Source organism: Eurytemora carolleeae, unplaced genomic scaffold (genome assembly GCF_000591075.1).
Source record: "Eurytemora carolleeae unplaced genomic scaffold, Eaff_2.0 scaffold1, whole genome shotgun sequence".
Taxonomy (NCBI): domain Eukaryota; kingdom Metazoa; phylum Arthropoda; class Copepoda; order Calanoida; family Temoridae; genus Eurytemora; species Eurytemora carolleeae.
Genome location: NW_019396081.1, coordinates 558,916 through 578,428, shown reverse-complemented (window position 1 = coordinate 578,428; position 19,513 = coordinate 558,916). Strand labels below are relative to the sequence as shown.

General features: G+C 33.4%; 1 protein-coding gene across 1 annotated transcript; it reads left to right on the top strand.

The window, feature by feature from the left end:
* Positions 1 to 990: 990 nt before the first annotated feature.
* Positions 991 to 18,859, top strand: LOC111716773 (phenoloxidase 2). The gene is made up of 35 exons (XM_023492263.1): positions 991 to 1,082; positions 1,517 to 1,547; positions 1,646 to 1,677; positions 2,373 to 3,061; positions 3,671 to 3,768; positions 4,825 to 4,884; positions 4,966 to 5,051; positions 5,409 to 5,483; positions 6,234 to 6,324; positions 6,495 to 6,592; positions 7,118 to 7,171; positions 7,235 to 7,336; positions 7,612 to 7,680; positions 7,982 to 8,107; positions 8,161 to 8,286; positions 9,224 to 9,268; positions 9,491 to 9,592; positions 10,373 to 10,471; positions 10,819 to 10,920; positions 11,328 to 11,411; positions 11,621 to 11,664; positions 12,271 to 12,346; positions 13,400 to 13,484; positions 13,889 to 13,946; positions 14,145 to 14,188; positions 14,440 to 14,519; positions 14,867 to 14,938; positions 15,195 to 15,257; positions 15,986 to 16,013; positions 16,372 to 16,506; positions 16,800 to 16,850; positions 17,297 to 17,379; positions 18,142 to 18,255; positions 18,409 to 18,498; positions 18,754 to 18,859. The coding sequence occupies exons 1-35, from the start codon at positions 1,048 to 1,050 to the stop codon at positions 18,785 to 18,787; spliced, it is 3,261 nt and encodes a 1,086-aa protein (XP_023348031.1). The 5' UTR covers positions 991 to 1,047; the 3' UTR covers positions 18,788 to 18,859.
* The last annotated feature ends 654 nt before the right edge of the window (positions 18,860 to 19,513 follow it).

Below are 19,513 nucleotides of genomic sequence, written 5' to 3'. Positions count from 1 at the left end.
TTATCAAAATTATCAAAATTTAATGCTTTTAACCTTCTCGGATACTGAAAGAATCTCTCCCTGGAAAATTTAATGAGTTTCAAACATTTTTAGCCTCAACCCTTGTAAAATTTAAACCATCTGTAATTGCTCTTCAGGAAATTTGGAATAAACCTGCAAATCTTTCATTTGATTTAACTGATTATCACCCACTTCATTTTACTGTAAGAGATTAGGTGGAAAAAATAATCAAAACAGCCAAGAGCTATTTTCCACCTAATTGCTTTATACTTGTACTGTTAATATAATCATCAATTTTGTGATTGTAAACTCTATCTGTATACAGATACATTTATTTTAGCAATAAACGTTATCTTATCTTATCTTATCTAAGAACACTGATGCATCAATTCTAGGGGCGGAAATTTCATGTGTGTGTGTCTGTACCTAAAGAGTGTGTGTAAAGTTTACCGAACCGAAAGTGTGTACTGTTGGTATATACAGTACATACGAATCGCGGTATTTGTACAGTTTACCTAAAAATAATTTTAATATACATGTACTATATTATTTATATATTTAAGTCAACACTATAAGCCAAATTTTCATGCAAAGAATATAATTTGATAAAGTTTACAATAAACTAGTCGTTATTCAAGCTTAATTATAATTGACAACATTGTTCTGCAATTTCCTTGACTGCAGTCATGTTGTGTGTCTGTACCAAAAGAGTGTGTGTAAGGTTTACCGAACTTGTCTGAAAAGCAGTGCGACTGGCTTTCTTATGCCAGACCAGCGCCATTTCCTTTCCCTTTATTCCTATTCCCTGATCAATTCTTGTTTAAAAATTCCACCCAGAGAGAACTGGTTTCAATATGTACGCAGAGAATACAAAACTGCAATTAACTTGCCTTGCATTATAACCTTGAAATACATGAATTGTCTAAACCGGTTAGTTCATGTGTACTGCAAGTGCAACCATTGTACATTGTACACTGTACAGTAGTACCCACATTTCTACTAATTAGTATTGCTTAGTGTCTCACCAGCCTTCAGTGTTAGGGTTGAATGATGCTGTTGTGGAGATTGTCAGTGATTAATTGGTAAAGATAGCAAACATTTTTAGATTTGTTAAGCACCGTGACCCCCCCCCCCCTCTAAAAGTTTTCAAGGGACGTGGAATTAAAGAAAAGTCAAGATAAATAGAAGATTTTTTAATAAATTTTTAGTACAACTAATATTTTACCGAAAACTATGAACTGAATTTTTTTAACCTTTCTTTTACCTTTCTATGCGAAAGGTTTACATACAATCAATAAAAGAATGTGTTAAGTTTGTTACTAAATGAAAGAGAATAGTTTATTCATCTCAAAACATTTAGTTTTTACCTTTTAACCTTGCACGACACAAATTGAAGACAAGTATTTTAGTTTAAAGTCATGTTTAAAATATATAATTCATCTGTTCTCTTAAGTTGAGAAACTAGCTCAAAGTTTATAATGAGAGTTGAAATTAACCTAACATATTCCATTTACAGGTTGTTTATCAATACAGTGCTGGGGAAACAGGTAAGTCATTTTAAAATAGTCTATTATCAGTTTTTGATCAAATATTTAGATTAAATAACATGATTAATGATTTAGTTTTAAATTACATATTTTACTAGGAATATAATGACATCCAGAGGATTTTTCTCAGGTGAGCCCAATCTTCTTAAGAGATATTTACATATTTGAAAATAAATCTAATATTTCTACTTTTGGAGTTACTTAGTTAGGAACATCACAAGAGTTTCACGAGGACTAAAATGACCATCGCCGATTTGATTGTAAATATAATCCTGAATCTATTAGATAAAAGTATCTTATAAATCTATTAGATAAAAGTATCTTATAAATCTATTAGATAAAAGTATCTCATAAATCTATTAGATAAAAGTATCTTATACATTTAAGTGTTTTGCTATATATAAAAGGGAAATCCTATTCATGTTTAAATAAGATAATAGTCCCTTTATATGGTCAAATTTCGTCTTCAAAATCTCTTATTTCATGGATGACACCTTGGTAACCGTTTACACAGATCACATTTTCTCCAATCCTCAATTTCTTCGCACATCGTAAAAAAGGGATTTTTATGCTTAAAGGGATTTTTATGCTTAAAGATAGAAACAAGCAACTTTGAAATATTCAACTTTGAAATATTCAACTTTGAAATATTCAACTTTGAAATATTCAACTTTGAAATATTCAACTTTGAAATATTCATTTCCAGGACTACAGAATACGCTTGGTAAAACGGCATCTCAAAGTAGGCCAAGTCTGATGCACAATTTGCATAGCTGTGTATGAATGAACATATTTTGTTTGCTTTTATCCATTCAATGATTTTAGAACATTCGCGCACCAGGGTGCAACACTACCCCCCGCTCATCCCATGCAAGGAGAACCTACTAATTCGATCCTATACTTAACTCCTCCCCCTACACCTCAACCTCAATACACTGAACTGCCTATCAAACAATATATCAAACCAATTGTCACACCCACAACTCCGACTACAGTATCTAAAACCAGCCCCGAGAGCCTAAGGTATGATACTACTGGAGACAACGTTTTTCAACCTACTCAAAATATTCGTCCTTCTCCTCCACCTAAGCCACCAAGCTCTGAAGGAACAAAGGATCCAATCGAACCTGAAATAGCTTCGAAATCGATCAAGAATATAGTTCCCGAATATCCAACTGATGAAGGAAACTCTGATTTAAAAACTACGACAAAACCTGAAACCTTAACTGTTAAAAAAGCTGCTCCAGTTACATCTGAATCCTATAGAAAACCAGGTCCTCCTGAGAAAACTGGACCAATCCAACCCAGTTCGATTAAATATAGTACTCCTATCACTATAACTCCTCTCACTAAAACTCCAAAAATCCTTAACGTGAAGGATACTAGTGAGGATGGGCCTGATACCGGAGTAGATTCAAAAAATGATCTCGAGCTGGCAACCAAACCTCCTTTACTCAATAAAGAAACTTATGAACCTCCTGAACCAAATCCTTTCTACAGGAGATATACAGAAGGTAATTAATCGGTAGTTGTAATTGGTGAATATTGGGATCCTTTGAGTTCTTAGTCTGACTCATCATACAGTGGTCGGCGATGAAATCAATACAATGAAGACGACTTTTTACTGAATGCTTTGATCCATAACAGACATTTTTCAAATAACAAATTAAAGAAGTTTATTGAAAATTTCTCTTTGTTTGAATGCTAGTGTTTCTGCTGTTTAAAAGCTTAGTAATATTCAGAATTGAAAGAGAAAGTCGTCATCATTCTATTGATAAATACGACGAAGATTGTACAAAATGATTCTTTTATCATTTGTGTTTGATTTTTTGTTTATTGGGCACATAAATATACAAGGCTCATTTAGTCAAATCTTTCCCTATGTTTGTCCTCTTGATCGGCATAATCCCTGGCTTCATACAGTACTTTTCAAAACAGCTGAAGGGGTACTCATTGGGCGCAATGAACTTGTATAATTAAGAATTATCATTTTGTTGGATTAAAAAATAAATTCTTCCCACAGTGAGGACATTTTGACACTTTATGGGTACAAATAAAAAAAAACCACTTTTTTGCCATAAGGCTTGCGAAATTTTTAGTTACTATTTATTTCTGTGTTGCAGATTCTGGTCAATATATTCCTTCTCCAGCTGTTATTCGGAATTGGGCGCGAGAATATGAAAATGAGCAGAAGAAGTATTTAGAAAACTACAAAAATAGGGTGGGTGATAATCTTGTTTTTTTTGTGCTGTTTCTTACAAAAATGGTTAAGATAGCAAAATGAATTGTTTCTGAAGGAATGAGAAACCTATATCTTTCGAGGGGGGGGAGTGCAGGTCATCTCAATTTGTAGACACCACTACCCAACTGTGTTATTGAACAATTTTTGATCATCACCATCTATTTTCGCTGTCACCATAAAATATTGTTTTCGGAAATGCCAATTATCTGTAGAGTGGTAAGGGGAAGGGAAAAAGGTACCAGGGGTACAAGGAATACAGGGTACAGGATATGGGGCACAGGATACTGGATATGGGATACAGGATACAGGGTACAGGGTACAGAGTACAGGGTACAGGATACATGGGTGCATTGCAAAGGGGGTACAGGGGGTGCATGCTAAGTTTATTGGGAAGGGTCTACAGGGAACAGGATACGGGGGGTACAGAGTACATGATACAGAGTACGGGGAAGGGGTTACAGGGTACTCATAATACTAATTTTGGGTACCGAGTAAGTACAGAGTACAAGGTGAAGGGTGCCAGGTTACAGGATGCAGTGGGCACAGTTTATGGTACGTGTGTCTTTTTATGGTTCAAAGAATAAGTTTGATGTCCAATTTCTAACCCCCCCCTCTCACCTCTCTTTCCCTTATTTTTTTTCAAGGTCAAATTTGTAAGAGTTGTCACGTGACATAATCATTGGAGTTATGTCAAGGCAGCATGCATCCAGGTTGAAAGCACATTTTACATCTAACGCTTCAATATGGCGTAGTTATATGTTTATTTAAAAAACTGATGACCAATAACGAAAGCCTTGACAATACTGTACCATAGGGCCGAGGTCAATATTGTCTTAATTCTAGGAAACATTTGATTTGAAGTTATCAGTTTTTTTCTACCTGATTACAAATTGAGGTGGTGGTGTTCACAAGTTGAGGAGCGCGATGCAAAAAATGCAAATTTTGGTGGTGGTGATTACAAATTGGGGTCGCCTGCTCTCTCTTTCATCTTTATAAGGATTAAGTAGGTAATAATTTGCTGTTTTTTCACTCTAGGGATCAGAATTTCTGGCCAGCGATGCCTTCCATCCTGAAAATCATTTCGCTCGGAAGTCGGTATGTTACTCTCCCTCCATGAAAATTATGGCTTTCTTCCATCTAAATACAAGTGAACAAGTTAAATCTTAATTATTTTAGCTTTACAACACGAGTAAAATGGATTTGGGTTACCTGAATGTTCCATTGATGTCTGATAAAGGAAAACTGGAGTATAATACACTCAGGTTAAGCTTTATGTCTTCATACAGTACTGAAAAAAAACCTTAACAAAGATTTTGTTGGTGGGATTTGTTTTAATGTTCTATGTTCCCACATGTCCAAAATAACTGTCGCTACGAAATTTGAAATCGTTAGTCGAGGGTTTCCTTTTCATATTTTTATACCTTCTGTAAGCAGGGCTGAAACTGTTTTTTTTTGTTATTGTCTGTAATGTATTAAAAGTCAACTAGCATGAGAGCATAACTTTGAAGTTTGTTTGTCTCAATAAGATTTTCTTACATAAGAAAACCTGGCCCAAACTTATCTTGTATTAGATGAGCCAACTATTTAAATCATAAAATACTAACCTGTGTTAATCTCAGAGGAACTCCTCATGGTCGGCATCTTCTTCTCATCAGTTTACTTCAAGATCTTAATTATGCTTACTGGGAACCAAGGTTAGTGAAACTAGTTCCAAGGTCAGTGAAACTAGTCCCAAGGTCGGTGAAACTAGTCCCAAGGTCGGTGAAACTAGTCCCAAGGTCAGTTAAACTAGTGCCAAGGTCGGTGAAATTTTAACTTGAGAAAGGCAATTGAAACTAGTCCTAAGGTCAGTGAAACTAGTTCCAAGGTTAGTGAAACTAGTCCCAACTCCGAAGGTCGGTGAAATTTAACTTGGGAAAGGCCATTGAAAATTGTCCCATGGTCGGTAAAACTAGTCCCAAAGTCAGTAAGACTAGCTACAAGGTCAGTGAAGCTAGTTCCAAGGTCAGTAAAGCTAGTTCCAAGGTCAGTGAAGCTTCAGTGAATCTAGTTCCAAGATCAGTGAAACTAGTTCCAAGGTCAGTGAAACTAGTTCCAAGGTCAGTGAAACTAGTTCCAAGGTCAGTGAAACTAGTTCCAAGGTCAGTGAAACTCCCAAAGTCAGTAAGACTAGCTACAAGGTCAGTGAAGCTAGTTCCAAGGTCAGTAAAGCTAGTTCCAAGGTCAGTGAAGCTTCAGTGAAACTAGTTCCAAGGTCAGTGAAACTAGTTCCAAGGTCAGTGAAACTAGTTCCAAGGTCAGTGAAACTAGTTCCGAGGTCAGTGAAGCTAGTTCCAAGGACAGTGAAGCTAGTCCCAAGGTCAGTGAAACTAGTTCCAAGGTCGGTAAACTTTGAAAGTACAATGAAAATAAAATGTTAAAATTCTATTTTATAAAATATTAAGATGTTCTGGTATGATCCGACTGTATTTGCCCGACTCATTGAAAGGTCCTGAACAGCCAAATCCAGTAAAGGGTGCTATTATCTTACCACAAGTAAGTTACAGAATTTTCTTTTATTTACATGGCAAAGTTGTGATGTGATGCTCAAAATCAAGGAAACTTGAATTTTATGAAATGATTCTCATAACATTAATATTTAATATTTGGTTTTGAAAGAAGTCACTGCTGATTGACGATCAATTTTTTAACATAAATTTTTCAAGATTGTGAAGAATGGAAAAATCATGTATAGAGACGAATTAATTGAAGAGTTTAAACGATACGCTTTCAGTGAGTACAATAAAACTGAACAACTCTCCAGGTAAGCTATTAAGTAGTAATTTTTTGTATGTTCGATTAAAATTGATAAACCTGCTGACACCAATATTTTGATTGGGGATCTTACTAGATCACTACAGGATTGTTTTTAGCTTGGGTTAGCAATGGATGAGAGGGTTGATTTTTATAGCAGAAATCCAGGCAAAGCTGGATGCTGCTGGATGCCTTCTAGGGATTTAATCTGAAAAATAATAAGTTTTTATCGGTTAAAAAAACAAACCTCTCTTTTGCGTTTATAACCAGGAATCTGGGTTGATAGATGTCGTTGTGTTTTTCATTTATATAATACATAATATATACAATATATTTGTTCGCTACGGCTGATCAAACATCTGGACCAAATTGGCTGAAATAAGGTACCCATGGACGTGACGAACTAAAAAATAAATCTTTTTTAAACTGGGCAACGCCAGGTAGTCGAGCTAGGAATTAAATAAGTTTGAGTACAATCATTTAACAGTTTTCTAGTTCTAACCGTAAAACTTTCCATCTAACTTTAAGTTTTTAGTTTTAATTTGAATCACCAGCTTGCTGTCAAATCTATGGTTCAGCTTGCATTAAGGTGAGAAAACTTTCAATTACAAATATTTTTTTCTGTGAATAACAAGGAATCTGAATGTTTTAGTATGGAGACGTTTGATTCCACTCTGTCCTTACTGGTTGCTCTCAAGGAATTGGTTAATCCTAAAATCTTCAGCGAATCCGTAGTTACAGTCGTGGACAGCAGGATAGATATTGAGCAAATATTTTTTTCTCAGTTTTTAGAATTGCCATTTAGAGGGAGGGGATGCTCGACCACCATTAGCCCCGCCAACTATCATCCGAACCACAGAATTTTAAAAATGTAAAAACAGAACCCTACTAATAAAAGTTTTAACTTTGCTCTCCATGCTTTCGACTGTTGACTTACGGGGTTCAATGGCAGTCACACACCTTCTCTTTTAAATTTTTTTTCATAAATAATCTTTTTTATGAAAAAATCCTCAATGATTCTTTTGTTAGGGATGACGTTGGATTCATTTTACCTTCACTCTTTTCAATTAATCCGTTTGATTACTTTCCAATCCAAAGGAACACATGCTGCCAAACGTTTTACCTCTTAGTATTTTTCATGAGCTCTGTAAACTAGATGTACTAACTTCTAAGACACAAATTTTTATATGGGAAAAATTCTATCTTGTCAGTTTGTTGAGAGGGATGGGTTTGTTTACTCTTATAATGTATACTGAAAATATATAGAAAATTAGAAAACAATCAAGATCAAAACTACGCGGCATAGTCACCATTGTTTGGGTCTTAATTGGTTTTAACTATTTAAAATGGGATAGAGTTTAGACTGAATTTTTATGGAAGCATGTTTTATTTTGATTAGATTTCAAGAAGAATATTCACGCAAACCAACGTACTCTAAAGAGTATTTTGGTCCAGATAGAGATATTGAAAATACTGCTGATAGCAACACACTTTATCCTTACAACTCTACTTCACAACATTTCAGGTAAAATATAATTTGTTCAAATATTTTATTATTTTTACGTGGTTTTTATTTAGGTCTAAGAGGCAGGTCTGGGGTTTACCAAGAGTGCCGATGCAACCAGGGATGTTTCCTCCAGGACCTAGTCCTGACCAGGGTATACCAGGGGTCTGGAGACTAAACTGGGGAGACGGAATATTCAGGTTAATGTTTTTATCACAATTCTAACGAGCATATTTAATTTTGTCATCGTCAACCGACTCTGGTAAATGTTTATCTTATGTGGTGGATTGGACATAAACACACAAAAAAAATTAAACCTTGAAAGGGTGAAATTTGACTGTTTTAGGACTTCTGATAGCACAATAAGCTAAATACGAGGAAAAATTTACTTTCTCTAATTCTTATGCCCCCCTTCCCTCTTTTCAGGGACAAACGACCCCATTTACCACTGTTTTCTAAAGTATGTTAAGACTGTCGTTGTAATTTCCATTAACCCTCTATTTCAAGAGGGGTATGCCCGATTCTTTCCTGTGTCCTTTGAACCTTTATCAGATTAATATATTGGAGAAGACCTGGTCGTTTTTTAGCTTAACCCTATTCCGACTGAAGTCTGGTTTACCCAAAATAGACTTCAATAATCTGCAATAAAAAATCACAAATTTGCATTATTGCAAAATCTAGTTATGTAGCAAAACACCTCCAAAACCAATAATAGCACAATATGCTTCAAATTATACATTTAAAAAAGTCATTGACCTAGTAAATTTAAATCTGCAAAAATAAAATTGAAACCTAATCTAAATCTGAATGTGCAAAAACCTTTGCAAAAATTGTGCAATCTGCTTTCTTTTATTATAGGCTTTCCAAAGAGCTATAAACTGTTGAATCCAATGACGGAAGAATTCCAAATATAGATTTAGTCTGATATAGATAAAATAAGGCATTTAGGCAGTATGCCTGAGGACTCCATAGTGCCAGAAAATTCGAGCTTCCTAGCTTGAATACTTTTGAGTTTTCGCAAAAAAAAACGATATGATCGATATTTTGTTTATTCGTGTTTTCAAGGGTGTCGTTGTGAATAGGAAATGTCACTCCATCAATGAGTGTACCTTTATCTAAAGTTCCTATAATATTTAGAACTATTTCTCCTGCAGACCCAGAGAGCCGGCTCTGGTATTTCAGGTTAATTTTTTTATTGAACTTATTTTATTGAACTTCTTTTAAGTGAAATCAAAAAATGAAAAATGATAATCAATTTTTGTATCGTACTTTTTGGTCTACTGAAAGTTGCTTTAATTGCATGGCATGATCATACGTGTGCTTTTCAGCATACACAAATATACATGAACAGTGAAAATGTCAATAGCACATTTATTAAGAAATCATCAAGATTTGTCTTTTTAGAGAGGATCCGATGGTGAACTCTCACCACCTTCATTGGCATTTAAAGATGAGCAATAATAGAGTTCCAGAATGGCATCCTTCCAATGGGATGAATATGGATAGGTTAGTGTAAAATATCCTTCCAATGGGATGAATATGGATAGGTTAGTGTAAAATATCCTTCCAATGGGATAAATATGGATAGGTTAGTGTAAAATATCCTTCCAATGGGATGAATATGGATAGGTTAGTGTAAAATATTCTTCCAATGGGATAAAGGATAGGTTAGTGTAAAATATCCTTCCAATGGGATGAGTATGGATAGGTTAGTGTAAAAGATCCTTTCAATGATAGGAATATTGAATGGTTAGTGTAAAATATCCTTATAATGGGATTAATGCGGATAGGTTAGTGTAAAATATCCTTCTAATGGGATTAATGTGGATAGGTAATTGTAAAATATCCTTCCAACGGGATGAATGTGGATAGGTTATTGTAAAATATCCTTCCAACGGGATGAATGTGGATAGGTTATTGTAATGGTTAGTGTAAAATATCCTTATAATGGGATTAATGCGGATAGGTTAGATTGTAAAATATCCTTCCAACGGGATGAATGTGGATAGGTTATTGTAAAATATCCTTCCAACGGGATGAATGTGGATAGGTTATTGTACAATTCTTCCAATAATTTTAAGATTTTATGACGACAACTCATAAACTAGCTACTTATTGAGTTTGTCTTCACTGACATTTTATAGGATAGCCAAGGACCTATAGAGATATTTAACAAAAACAAACATTGTAAACAAGACTTGTTAGACGGTAATACAAAAACAATGCAGCAAGGCTGGGTCTCTTATTTACTTCAAAATGTTCTTAAAGTCTGACCCAATATTTTAGACGTGGAGAGATGTTTGTATTTATGCATAAACAGATGCTTACCAGATACAATGCTGATAGATTAGCTTTAGGACTACCCCTCACCACGAGTTTAACAAGGTCATTTCTTTAGTTTTTAATATAGAATTCTATTGTTTGTTTTTTAGTTCTTCAAAAATTCTTCAATTTTATTTTTTTTCAGGTCTATTGATGCTATTTGTCTCTTTTTCATTAAATGTTATCCACTCTCGTCAATTTCTTTTTTGCTTTGCAATAATCATTTCAATGTTTGAGTCTCCTATCGTGTCTATTTTTTTAGGGGCCTCGAAATCCCCCGCTGAAGATTTGTGTCTATTAGAAATTTAAGTATAGCAGTAAAATCTTGAATTTTTTCTTGAAAGGCGCAGGGCCCTCTGGAAGCCTCTAGTTGCAAGGGCTATTTGCTAATTTAAAGTTTCATATCTTAGTGTTGAATGGAGAGGTCCTCTGTATCCAGGATATGACTCCAAGTTGACCGAAGCATCAGGGCGTTCTTATCCACCTCGTCCTCATGGAGCCAGAATACCAGAGTAATTTTATCTTTACTTCAGGGTTACCCAGAGTAATTTTTAACTAAACTGCAGGGTTACCCAGAGTAATTTTTAACTAAACTGCAGGGTTACCCAGAGTAATTAATCTATACTGCAGGGTTACCCAGAGGAATTAATCTTAATACAGGGTTATCCAGAGTAAATAATCTTAATACAGGGTTACCCAGAGTAATTTATCTTAATACAGGGTTACCCAGAGTAAATAATCTTAATACAGGGTTACCCAGAGTAAATAATCTTAATACAGGGTTACCCAGCGTAAATAATCTTAATACAGGGTTACACAAGAGTATATTTTTATAAATACAGGGTTACCCAGAGTAAATAATCTTAATACAAGGTTACGCAGAGTAATTTTTTTTATAAATACAGGGTTACTATTTTAGTATTAGTGGAATGATGAGAGCAGAAAATGCCATCAGAGAAGCATTTAGAAGAGGACAGTTACTTTCCCCTCGTGGCCCAGTCACGTAAGTGCTTTATTGTGTACATATGTCCAGTCACGTAAGTGCTTTATTGTGTACATATGTCACGTAAGTGCTTTATTGTGTACATATGTCGATTCAATATTTTTCAATCGTTGAAAAAAATCTTCTACACATTTTTTATTTTTATCTTTAACCCTCACTGTGAACCAATCTGAATTTAATGCTATTTAAAGTTAATTTTTATTATTAAGACTTGGATACTATAACGGAGTGGACCAGGGAATCGATGCTATAGGTAAGTAAAACCTCACTTTATTATATCTACATGAGAGACTGTAATTTTGTTTAGGAATTGAAGTAAAAATTATGCTTGGACTACAGCCAGTCGTTAGCAAAAAAGGATTATCCCCTTTATTTTGAATTAAGAAATGTCTTATATAATTTTTTTATCCATTTTTTTTTTTAATTATATGGTACTAGACAAAATCACTTGGTATTGGTAAGATTAATATTGTTTATTCAATACTATCTTTAATTCGTGTCTACACGGCTGTGAATCTTGTGAACTCTTGTCTCTCTGAGATATAATGTTTATTGATGCATTTTCATGCTCTTATCATTTAGTTTTGATATGATCTTTTATTACAAATACATATAGTAGGTTTGTTTTGATGAAATTTGTAAACCCACAGGAATGTTCTTAGTCTAATTTAACATTCTAATTTTAGTAAGTCGACTTTTTAGAGAACTCCAGGCATATCTGGGTTCCCATTGATATAAAAAGAAAGAAAAGAGGACAAATCTCTGTTCTGACTGCAACTGTATAATCAGATGTTCGAAGACTGGTTTTCAGGATTTTAAGATAATTAATTGGTTGGTTTTGTATTTTTTCAACTTTAAGGAAATGCTATGGAAGCTTTTGAGCAGAGTCCTATTTATGGAAACCTTCATAACGACGGGCATGAACAAATTTCCAGGTCAAATTGACTTACAGGGTGGGCCAATAAAAATGGGAATTTAGTGACGATTTTGAGAACATCTTGTTTAATGATTTTTGATTTTTGATATCCATGCTAAGAAGCCGTAACCCGTAGTATTTTCGTCGGCTGGAGTTGAGAATTTGTTCAAGGTTTTGTTTGAATACGGTTGAAAAAATTTCTTCTGGAAACGAATTTTACTTGTCCGTCTATACTGATTATCTTGCAGAGACATAGTTATAGTTCTAGCAGACGTAGTTATATGATGATTATCTCGAATTTTAATTTTTCACACAATTCTCCTGTTTATTGGGACTGTTGCTTCTTCTAAGAAAAGGCTTGTCGAAAAAAAAATGTTATTCTTTGATTTTAATAAGCATAATATTTCACAAATATATGGGAAAAAATTGACCAAATGCATTGATAAATTATAAGTAAAATACTACAGAGAGAACCAAAAAATGAAGAATTGTTTTTGTCTTTTACTTTAAATTGTTAGTAAGGATTCTTTAATTTGTAACTGATTAATTCCGAAACGTGCTTAGAACATGCTCTACAGTTATAAAATTACAAATTACAAATTCCTTGGAGGAAATTTCATAATCTAAAGAAATTACGAAGTATGCCAATATTTTCACAGTTTTCAATGTAATTCAGAAAATTTTCAAAAATGAGAAAAATACTAGTAAAACTATAAATGATTGATGTTCTTAAAGGGGCTGTAAGCGTATTTTCAAATACCCCTTTGTCCAAAGATGACAATCCCCGATTCACAAAGGTACCCTTGAAACCTAAATCTGATAAATGATGTGGAAGATACTATCGTTTTTCTATATTTCTATTATGCATTTTTTTGGTAAAAATACGCAAGTAGCCCCTGTGGAGAAATATTAATAAAAAAACCTTTTTTTAAATTAAGAACATTGATAAATCATTCATACTTGATGAGTCAAAGCTTTTAGGGGTACCGGTTATAACCATCTTAGTGGAAGGCCACTTGAAATTACGCTTACAGTCCCTTTAATCAACTTCTTTCTATTTATAAATATGAAGGATGCATGGTATGGATGGAAGATTGGGTGTAATGGGAAACCCAAATGCTGCAATGCGTGATCCTCTCTTCTACAGATGGCATAAGGTAGAAATAAACGATTTTTTTTAGAGTTTTTATTAATCTTGTTTTTAGATCATTATTCTAAAATGAAGTTCAATTAAACAAGGGTTGGATAGTAAAACTACCTCAGATAATTGCAATGCTGAACTTGAATCAGAACTAACGTTCAATTCATAAATTCCCAACTCCGTCCTCAATGATCACAGTTCTACAGTTTTCAGCTCATCCAAAAATAGTTACTGGTTCATATTTTTAACAATTTGCTGGTGTGTGAACTATTAAAATAATTTACAGACCCAAATCATTTCGAAAGGAAAATTATCTGTTGAAAACTACCATTGCAGTATGTAAACATATTTGTTTTGATCTAAGAACTCAAAGTTGTGTAGATTTGTCAAGATTTCAGAAATTACAATGCTCCTTTTTAGTATATTGACGATCTGATTCAAGAGTACAAGAACCGTCTACCATCATACGGTGATCTAGGTAGTTGATCAGTTCACTTTTTTTGGGGGGGGGGGAGGGCGACTTGGTTTTTGATTAATTGCATGTGTTTTAAGTTAAATCAAGAAATTGAACTTTTGAGGTATGTTTAAACTCTAGAATTTAATTTAATTTTAAAATTGTGAGAAAAACTCACTTTGTGCGTCCTACACAAATATGATTTTAATTAATATTTTAAAGAACTTGGTTTCCCTGGAGTTGAAATAACTGGTGCACATGTTCAGGTAAACAGAAATATGTTAATTAGTTCAGGAATCGTAAAACCTCCGGAAATAACCAGAAAACTATGGATTGATTTACGTGTTAACTTTTACTTTTTTACAAGGATTACGTAATTAAGATTGAAATTAAATTGTTAATATTACACCGAATATGACTGTTGACTTTGTTTTTATAGTGTGCAAACCAACGTCTTGACGTATTTGACTTTCTACACGATCCTTAGGCAATTCTTACTTAATTTAAACTTTTTTAGTCCGAGATGGGGACCAGTGCCAACACATTGTACACCTTTATGGAAACCTCAAACATCAGAATTCAGAGCTTGGATCTTCAGTTAGTGATTTAGATAACTAGATATACAAACATTTTTAGTCTTAACGTCTTAAAGCAATTAGACGTTGGATACATCTTGGAACTTTTTCTTATTTATCACTTATCTTTTCAGTAAATCTCAGGAATTCCAGGAATTAAAATTACACCCTTAAATTCAAAAGTTTCCATTGGATATTAAGTTCAGTCGCTGAATCTAAACGCTCTATCCCAAACAAAAGTTTCCACTGGATATTAAGTTCAGTCGCTGAATCTAAACGCTCTATCCCAACCAAAAGTTTCCCTCTCTCATATATTTAATACAGTTTTAATACAGTAGAAACACTATTTGAATAAATTTCATTCTTCAGGGCAAACTCTGTTGGTTCTGTTAACGTTGTTTATGATCGATTAAATCATATTCCCTTCACATATCATTTCAAGTAAGTTATTTTAATTAATGTATACTTTAAAGCAGTAAAAAAGTTACTATGAGTGGGAAAGGGNCCCCCCCAACACATATCCTGAAATCTTTAAAGGTGAATATTCAGAAGTAGAGGGCACTTAACCTTTCACTACAGTGACGACCTGAAACTCTTAGACAGTTTTAATTTATTCTGCTTGAATAAAATTATTTTCAAATATGCTACAGGGAATTATGTAAATTTATTTATTTATTTATTTATGTTTACTTTTCAGCATTCGAAGTGCGCAGAGATCTCAGGGTATAGTTCGGATATTTTTAATCCCCGCAGGAATTAGGTAAAAGTTTTTCTTCAGAACAAATTTTATTTTTAAAATGTTTTTAATCTGAGGTCAGTGCTTAGGATCTGGATCCGTTGGCTCCAAAACATTCTGGCATTCTGGCATTCTAGCATTCTGGCATTCTGGCATTCTGGATCCGGATCCAAGTGGCTTTAAATAGCAGTCAAAATAGATGAGCAAAAAGATTATTTATTAAAAGTCGGTAAATAATCGGGACCTGGAATCGGAACCAGATCCTTTTTTCCAGGGTGGATCCAGGATCCGGATCATTCCGGATCAAATTCTACAATCAATTTTGAACGTATTCATTTTGCTTCATGATAATACTTTCCATGTTGTTGATCCATTAAAATTTGCATTTTGTTGAATATTGTTTCGAGACATGTCGCATGAACATTTAATTTTTTTTTCTTTGTCTAGCTATTTTTGATTTAAAATTATAAATCAAATTAACTTAAATATTTTCAACAAAAGACTTGAGTTCTTGCACTATATACAAATATTTTTTTTGCGTATTTTTATTTGACATCATGCAAATGAACACTAGACTTCATTGTCACACCAGCTACTTTCTAAAATTTAATAACCTTTATAAGTTCATATATTACTATTTAAACGAATAAGTAATCAAAATTTCTAAATAATTTGCGTTGTGGCTATCAATGTTATTTCGTCCCGTCTTTTAAGATTTAAAATTAATTTTGATTGTAATATGTATTGTTTAGGTTACCGACACATACTGATATTACTCAGGTATTTGAATTCTACAGTAAACTTCAGTTTCTCCTTCAAAACTTTCCTCTGGATGTTTTCTAGACAATATTGGTTTTGGCAACCCTTGGTGAACTAAAATTGTTTAAGTAAAATTTACCTTTCCTCCCTATAAAGAAAATATAAATAATCATTTTTCATTTATTTGACAAGCTGAAGAGCCCGGCGTTGCCCGTGAAAAAAATTAGAATTTTTTTAGCCTTTGACACCCCCCCTGCCACTCATGATTGTCTACGAAAAATTTCAGCCCAATCGGTCCAGCCGTTTGGCCGGATGCAACATATATATGAATGTCTTGTTTATTATATTGATGATTACTGTTCATGTTATCTGGGTTCAGGTTTCTATAGAAATGGATAGGTTCCTAGTTCAGCTCAAATCTGGAGATAATTACTTCAAGAGGGATTCCAATAGGTCGCCTTTCATCACCAAGTCTCCGCTTCCCCTCGGAGAACTTCAGGATAGATTACTCCAGGTATAAGTTGACTCCATTCTTCGTTCTTTTTATAAAGAGATAGTTTTCACCTGTTTGAAATTAAACATGAGATTATCCTCCTTTCTCAACTTCAAATGTTTATTTTTATCGTCAATGTTTAGCTTTAAATAAAAAAGCTTTTTTTGTAAAATATTTAAAAAGTTGTAAGGATGTAATTTTTCCCCAACACTCCAAACTAAAAGCATTTTTTAAAGAAGGTGGTTCTTGAGTATATTCTTATATAAATATCTTGTCCTGGCCTGGGGATCATTGAAAAATGTAGATTTGTTTAGGGTAGTGTTACTGAAGACGAGTTTAACTGGGCAGGATGCGGATGGCCTGAGGTAGTTTTATCGATTTTTTGTAAAAAGAGATTGTTAAGGTTTAGTTATTATTTTTGTTTATACTTTGGGAACAGATATCTTTCTTTAAATCTTTCATGTTCTGAAGTCGTATATTCCTCCAGCGTCAAATTGGAATGTCGCCTTCAAATGAAGAATTCTTTTAGTGTAAAATTCATCTGTAAATTACTGTTTATTTTTAAAAAAGTACAGTGGATTTTGTTGTTCGTACAGACAGTTACGTTTGGATTATTTAAAAAATGTCATGCATGAATTATTTATATGAAATTGAACCCTACAATGGAAAACAAAGCTTGAGATTTGTCACAAATATACGTTTTCTTTCCTCTCTGTAGCCCGTATTTATTAAATGAAATATGCAGTACGCCGGAAAAGGTGCCTAGTTATGTTACCAGTTCTTGATTTAGTCACAACTTCTGCTTTGTTAGACAATGGTTCTACCGCGAGGAAGAGAAGGGGGGATGGGGTTCAGGATGTACATGATGATTAGTCAGATATTGCCCGGAGATAGGTATGTACATACAATTCAATAGTTGCGCAAGTACACTGGTATGTACATACAATTCAATAGTAGGCCAAGTACACTAAGTGTTAGAAATGCCACAAACTCTGATTTTCTAATCCCTATATCTTAGAAACCCAGTGTTCTGTTAGATCAAAGGTTGACATATTAAAGGTTTAATATCATGTTGCAAAAATATAGGGATAAAACAGAGTTTGTGGCAAAGACTCAATTATCTTTTTCAATCCAAGCCGAGTTGAACAAAACTATAACATATCTATTTAAAACAGGAAATACTAAATATTGAGATAAAAATGCCGACTTTTAACTAATAATCTAGTATGAAAATTAGTTTTTGATAATCTTGATTTTATTTTCAAACATATCTCTTCTTTGGAACCGTTTAAGCGACTCAAAAGTTCATATCAATGTAAATTTACTAGTATATACGCACTTTTTGTAGTTTTTGAAAAGGTCAAATCTAAACAAAATTAAAAATAAAAATAAAAACATACTCTTCTTCCAAACCTTTAAAATCATTACACATTGAGAAATTAAAGTATCATTTATATTTTTTAAAATCAATATTAAAATAGGTGCGATCGTGCTAATCTCACTAATCTGTTGCAAATAAACTAAAGGGCCATAAACTATCCTTTAATGTACTTTAAGTATTAAATTTCGTTAGTTATTATGAGATAATCCTAGGAACAACAAAGAAACTTTTCTGGTTCATAGCTAAATATAAACATTAATTTGTCGCACTTTTAGAGCAATGACTGCAAATTGGGAGAGTTTACGGTATAGTTCTTGGTCTTGGTGTGGAGTTAGAAGAAATGAGGGGGATGTTCCAGATAGTAGGCCTATGGGATTCCCACTGGACAGGTAACTTAGCTAGGAGAGATACCGTCGTTTTTCTAGCCGAAAATTGACATTTTGTGGTCCCAATCTTTCTAGAAAATGATCTAAATAATCCCAAACCAGATAAGAATGATGTATATAATGGCTGAGACACATTTTTATATTTGCTTTGTTTAGGCGACCTCTCAACGGTAATTGGCAAAGTTTAATGTTTAACAGCAGCGGAGTGAGAAGATCAAACCACTTCTCCGTGGATATTACAATAAGGTAAAAATTGGAAATTTCCGTTATATTTACTCATCAACTTAAACAATCAACCCCCCCCCCCCCCCCCCTCCTTATTTTTTATGTTTAAACTGCATTTGTTTTATTTTGATGAAATTCTAATGAGCCTTTTTTTAACCGAGACCAACTTGAGTCTAAACGTCGTCTTTCTCTTCCAATTTGCTTGTTCTCGATTCATAAAAGTTTGTTCAAAGAAAAATTTGTTTAAAATTTATCTTAACTTTCTTTAATTTTCAGCCATGAGAATACTCGAGAATCTTCCTGGCAGTAAAAAATGTGCTGATATGCCATGATCAGGAATTGTTGTATTGATATATGTATGTAATAATATGTATAATACTTGCTTATTTCATTTTTATTATCTTTAGGAAATATTTTAGTTCCTTAATTTCAGCAAAAAAAAAACTATTCGCAACTATAGACTACTATAGACGCAAAATATATTCGCAACTATAGACTACTATAGACGCAAAATAATCTCAATTTTAATTTTTGTAGATTCAAAAAATCTTAAACATTTGTCACATTTAAGCTTTATTTTGAAATATTTGAAAAATTAGAATAAATTTGCTATTTAATTTGCTATTTAATTTGGTATTTAATTTGCTATTCCATTATCTAATCAATGTTCTTACATGCACAATGTTATCAGAACTCATCTATTAGTGTTAATATGGATCGGTGTAATTTAAAAAAATAATAAAAATGAGATTTTTAACAGTCTTCCTTTGTCTTGTAATTTTTTAGTTATTGAAATACTGACGCTTTTACCTCTGCTACAAGATGTCCTAGTTGTGTTGCGTGATGTCATTTATGAAAATTTTCTATTAATTCTTAAAATATAAGTTCTACTTCATTTTTAAAGAAGGGTAATGTATTTGCCAGGCCCGTAGCTAGAAATTCTTAAAGTTAGGGGGGACAAATGTTAGAAATCCCAGATATAGGTACTGAAAAAATCACGAAAAGCTAAAACTAGATTTTTAACTTATTACACATT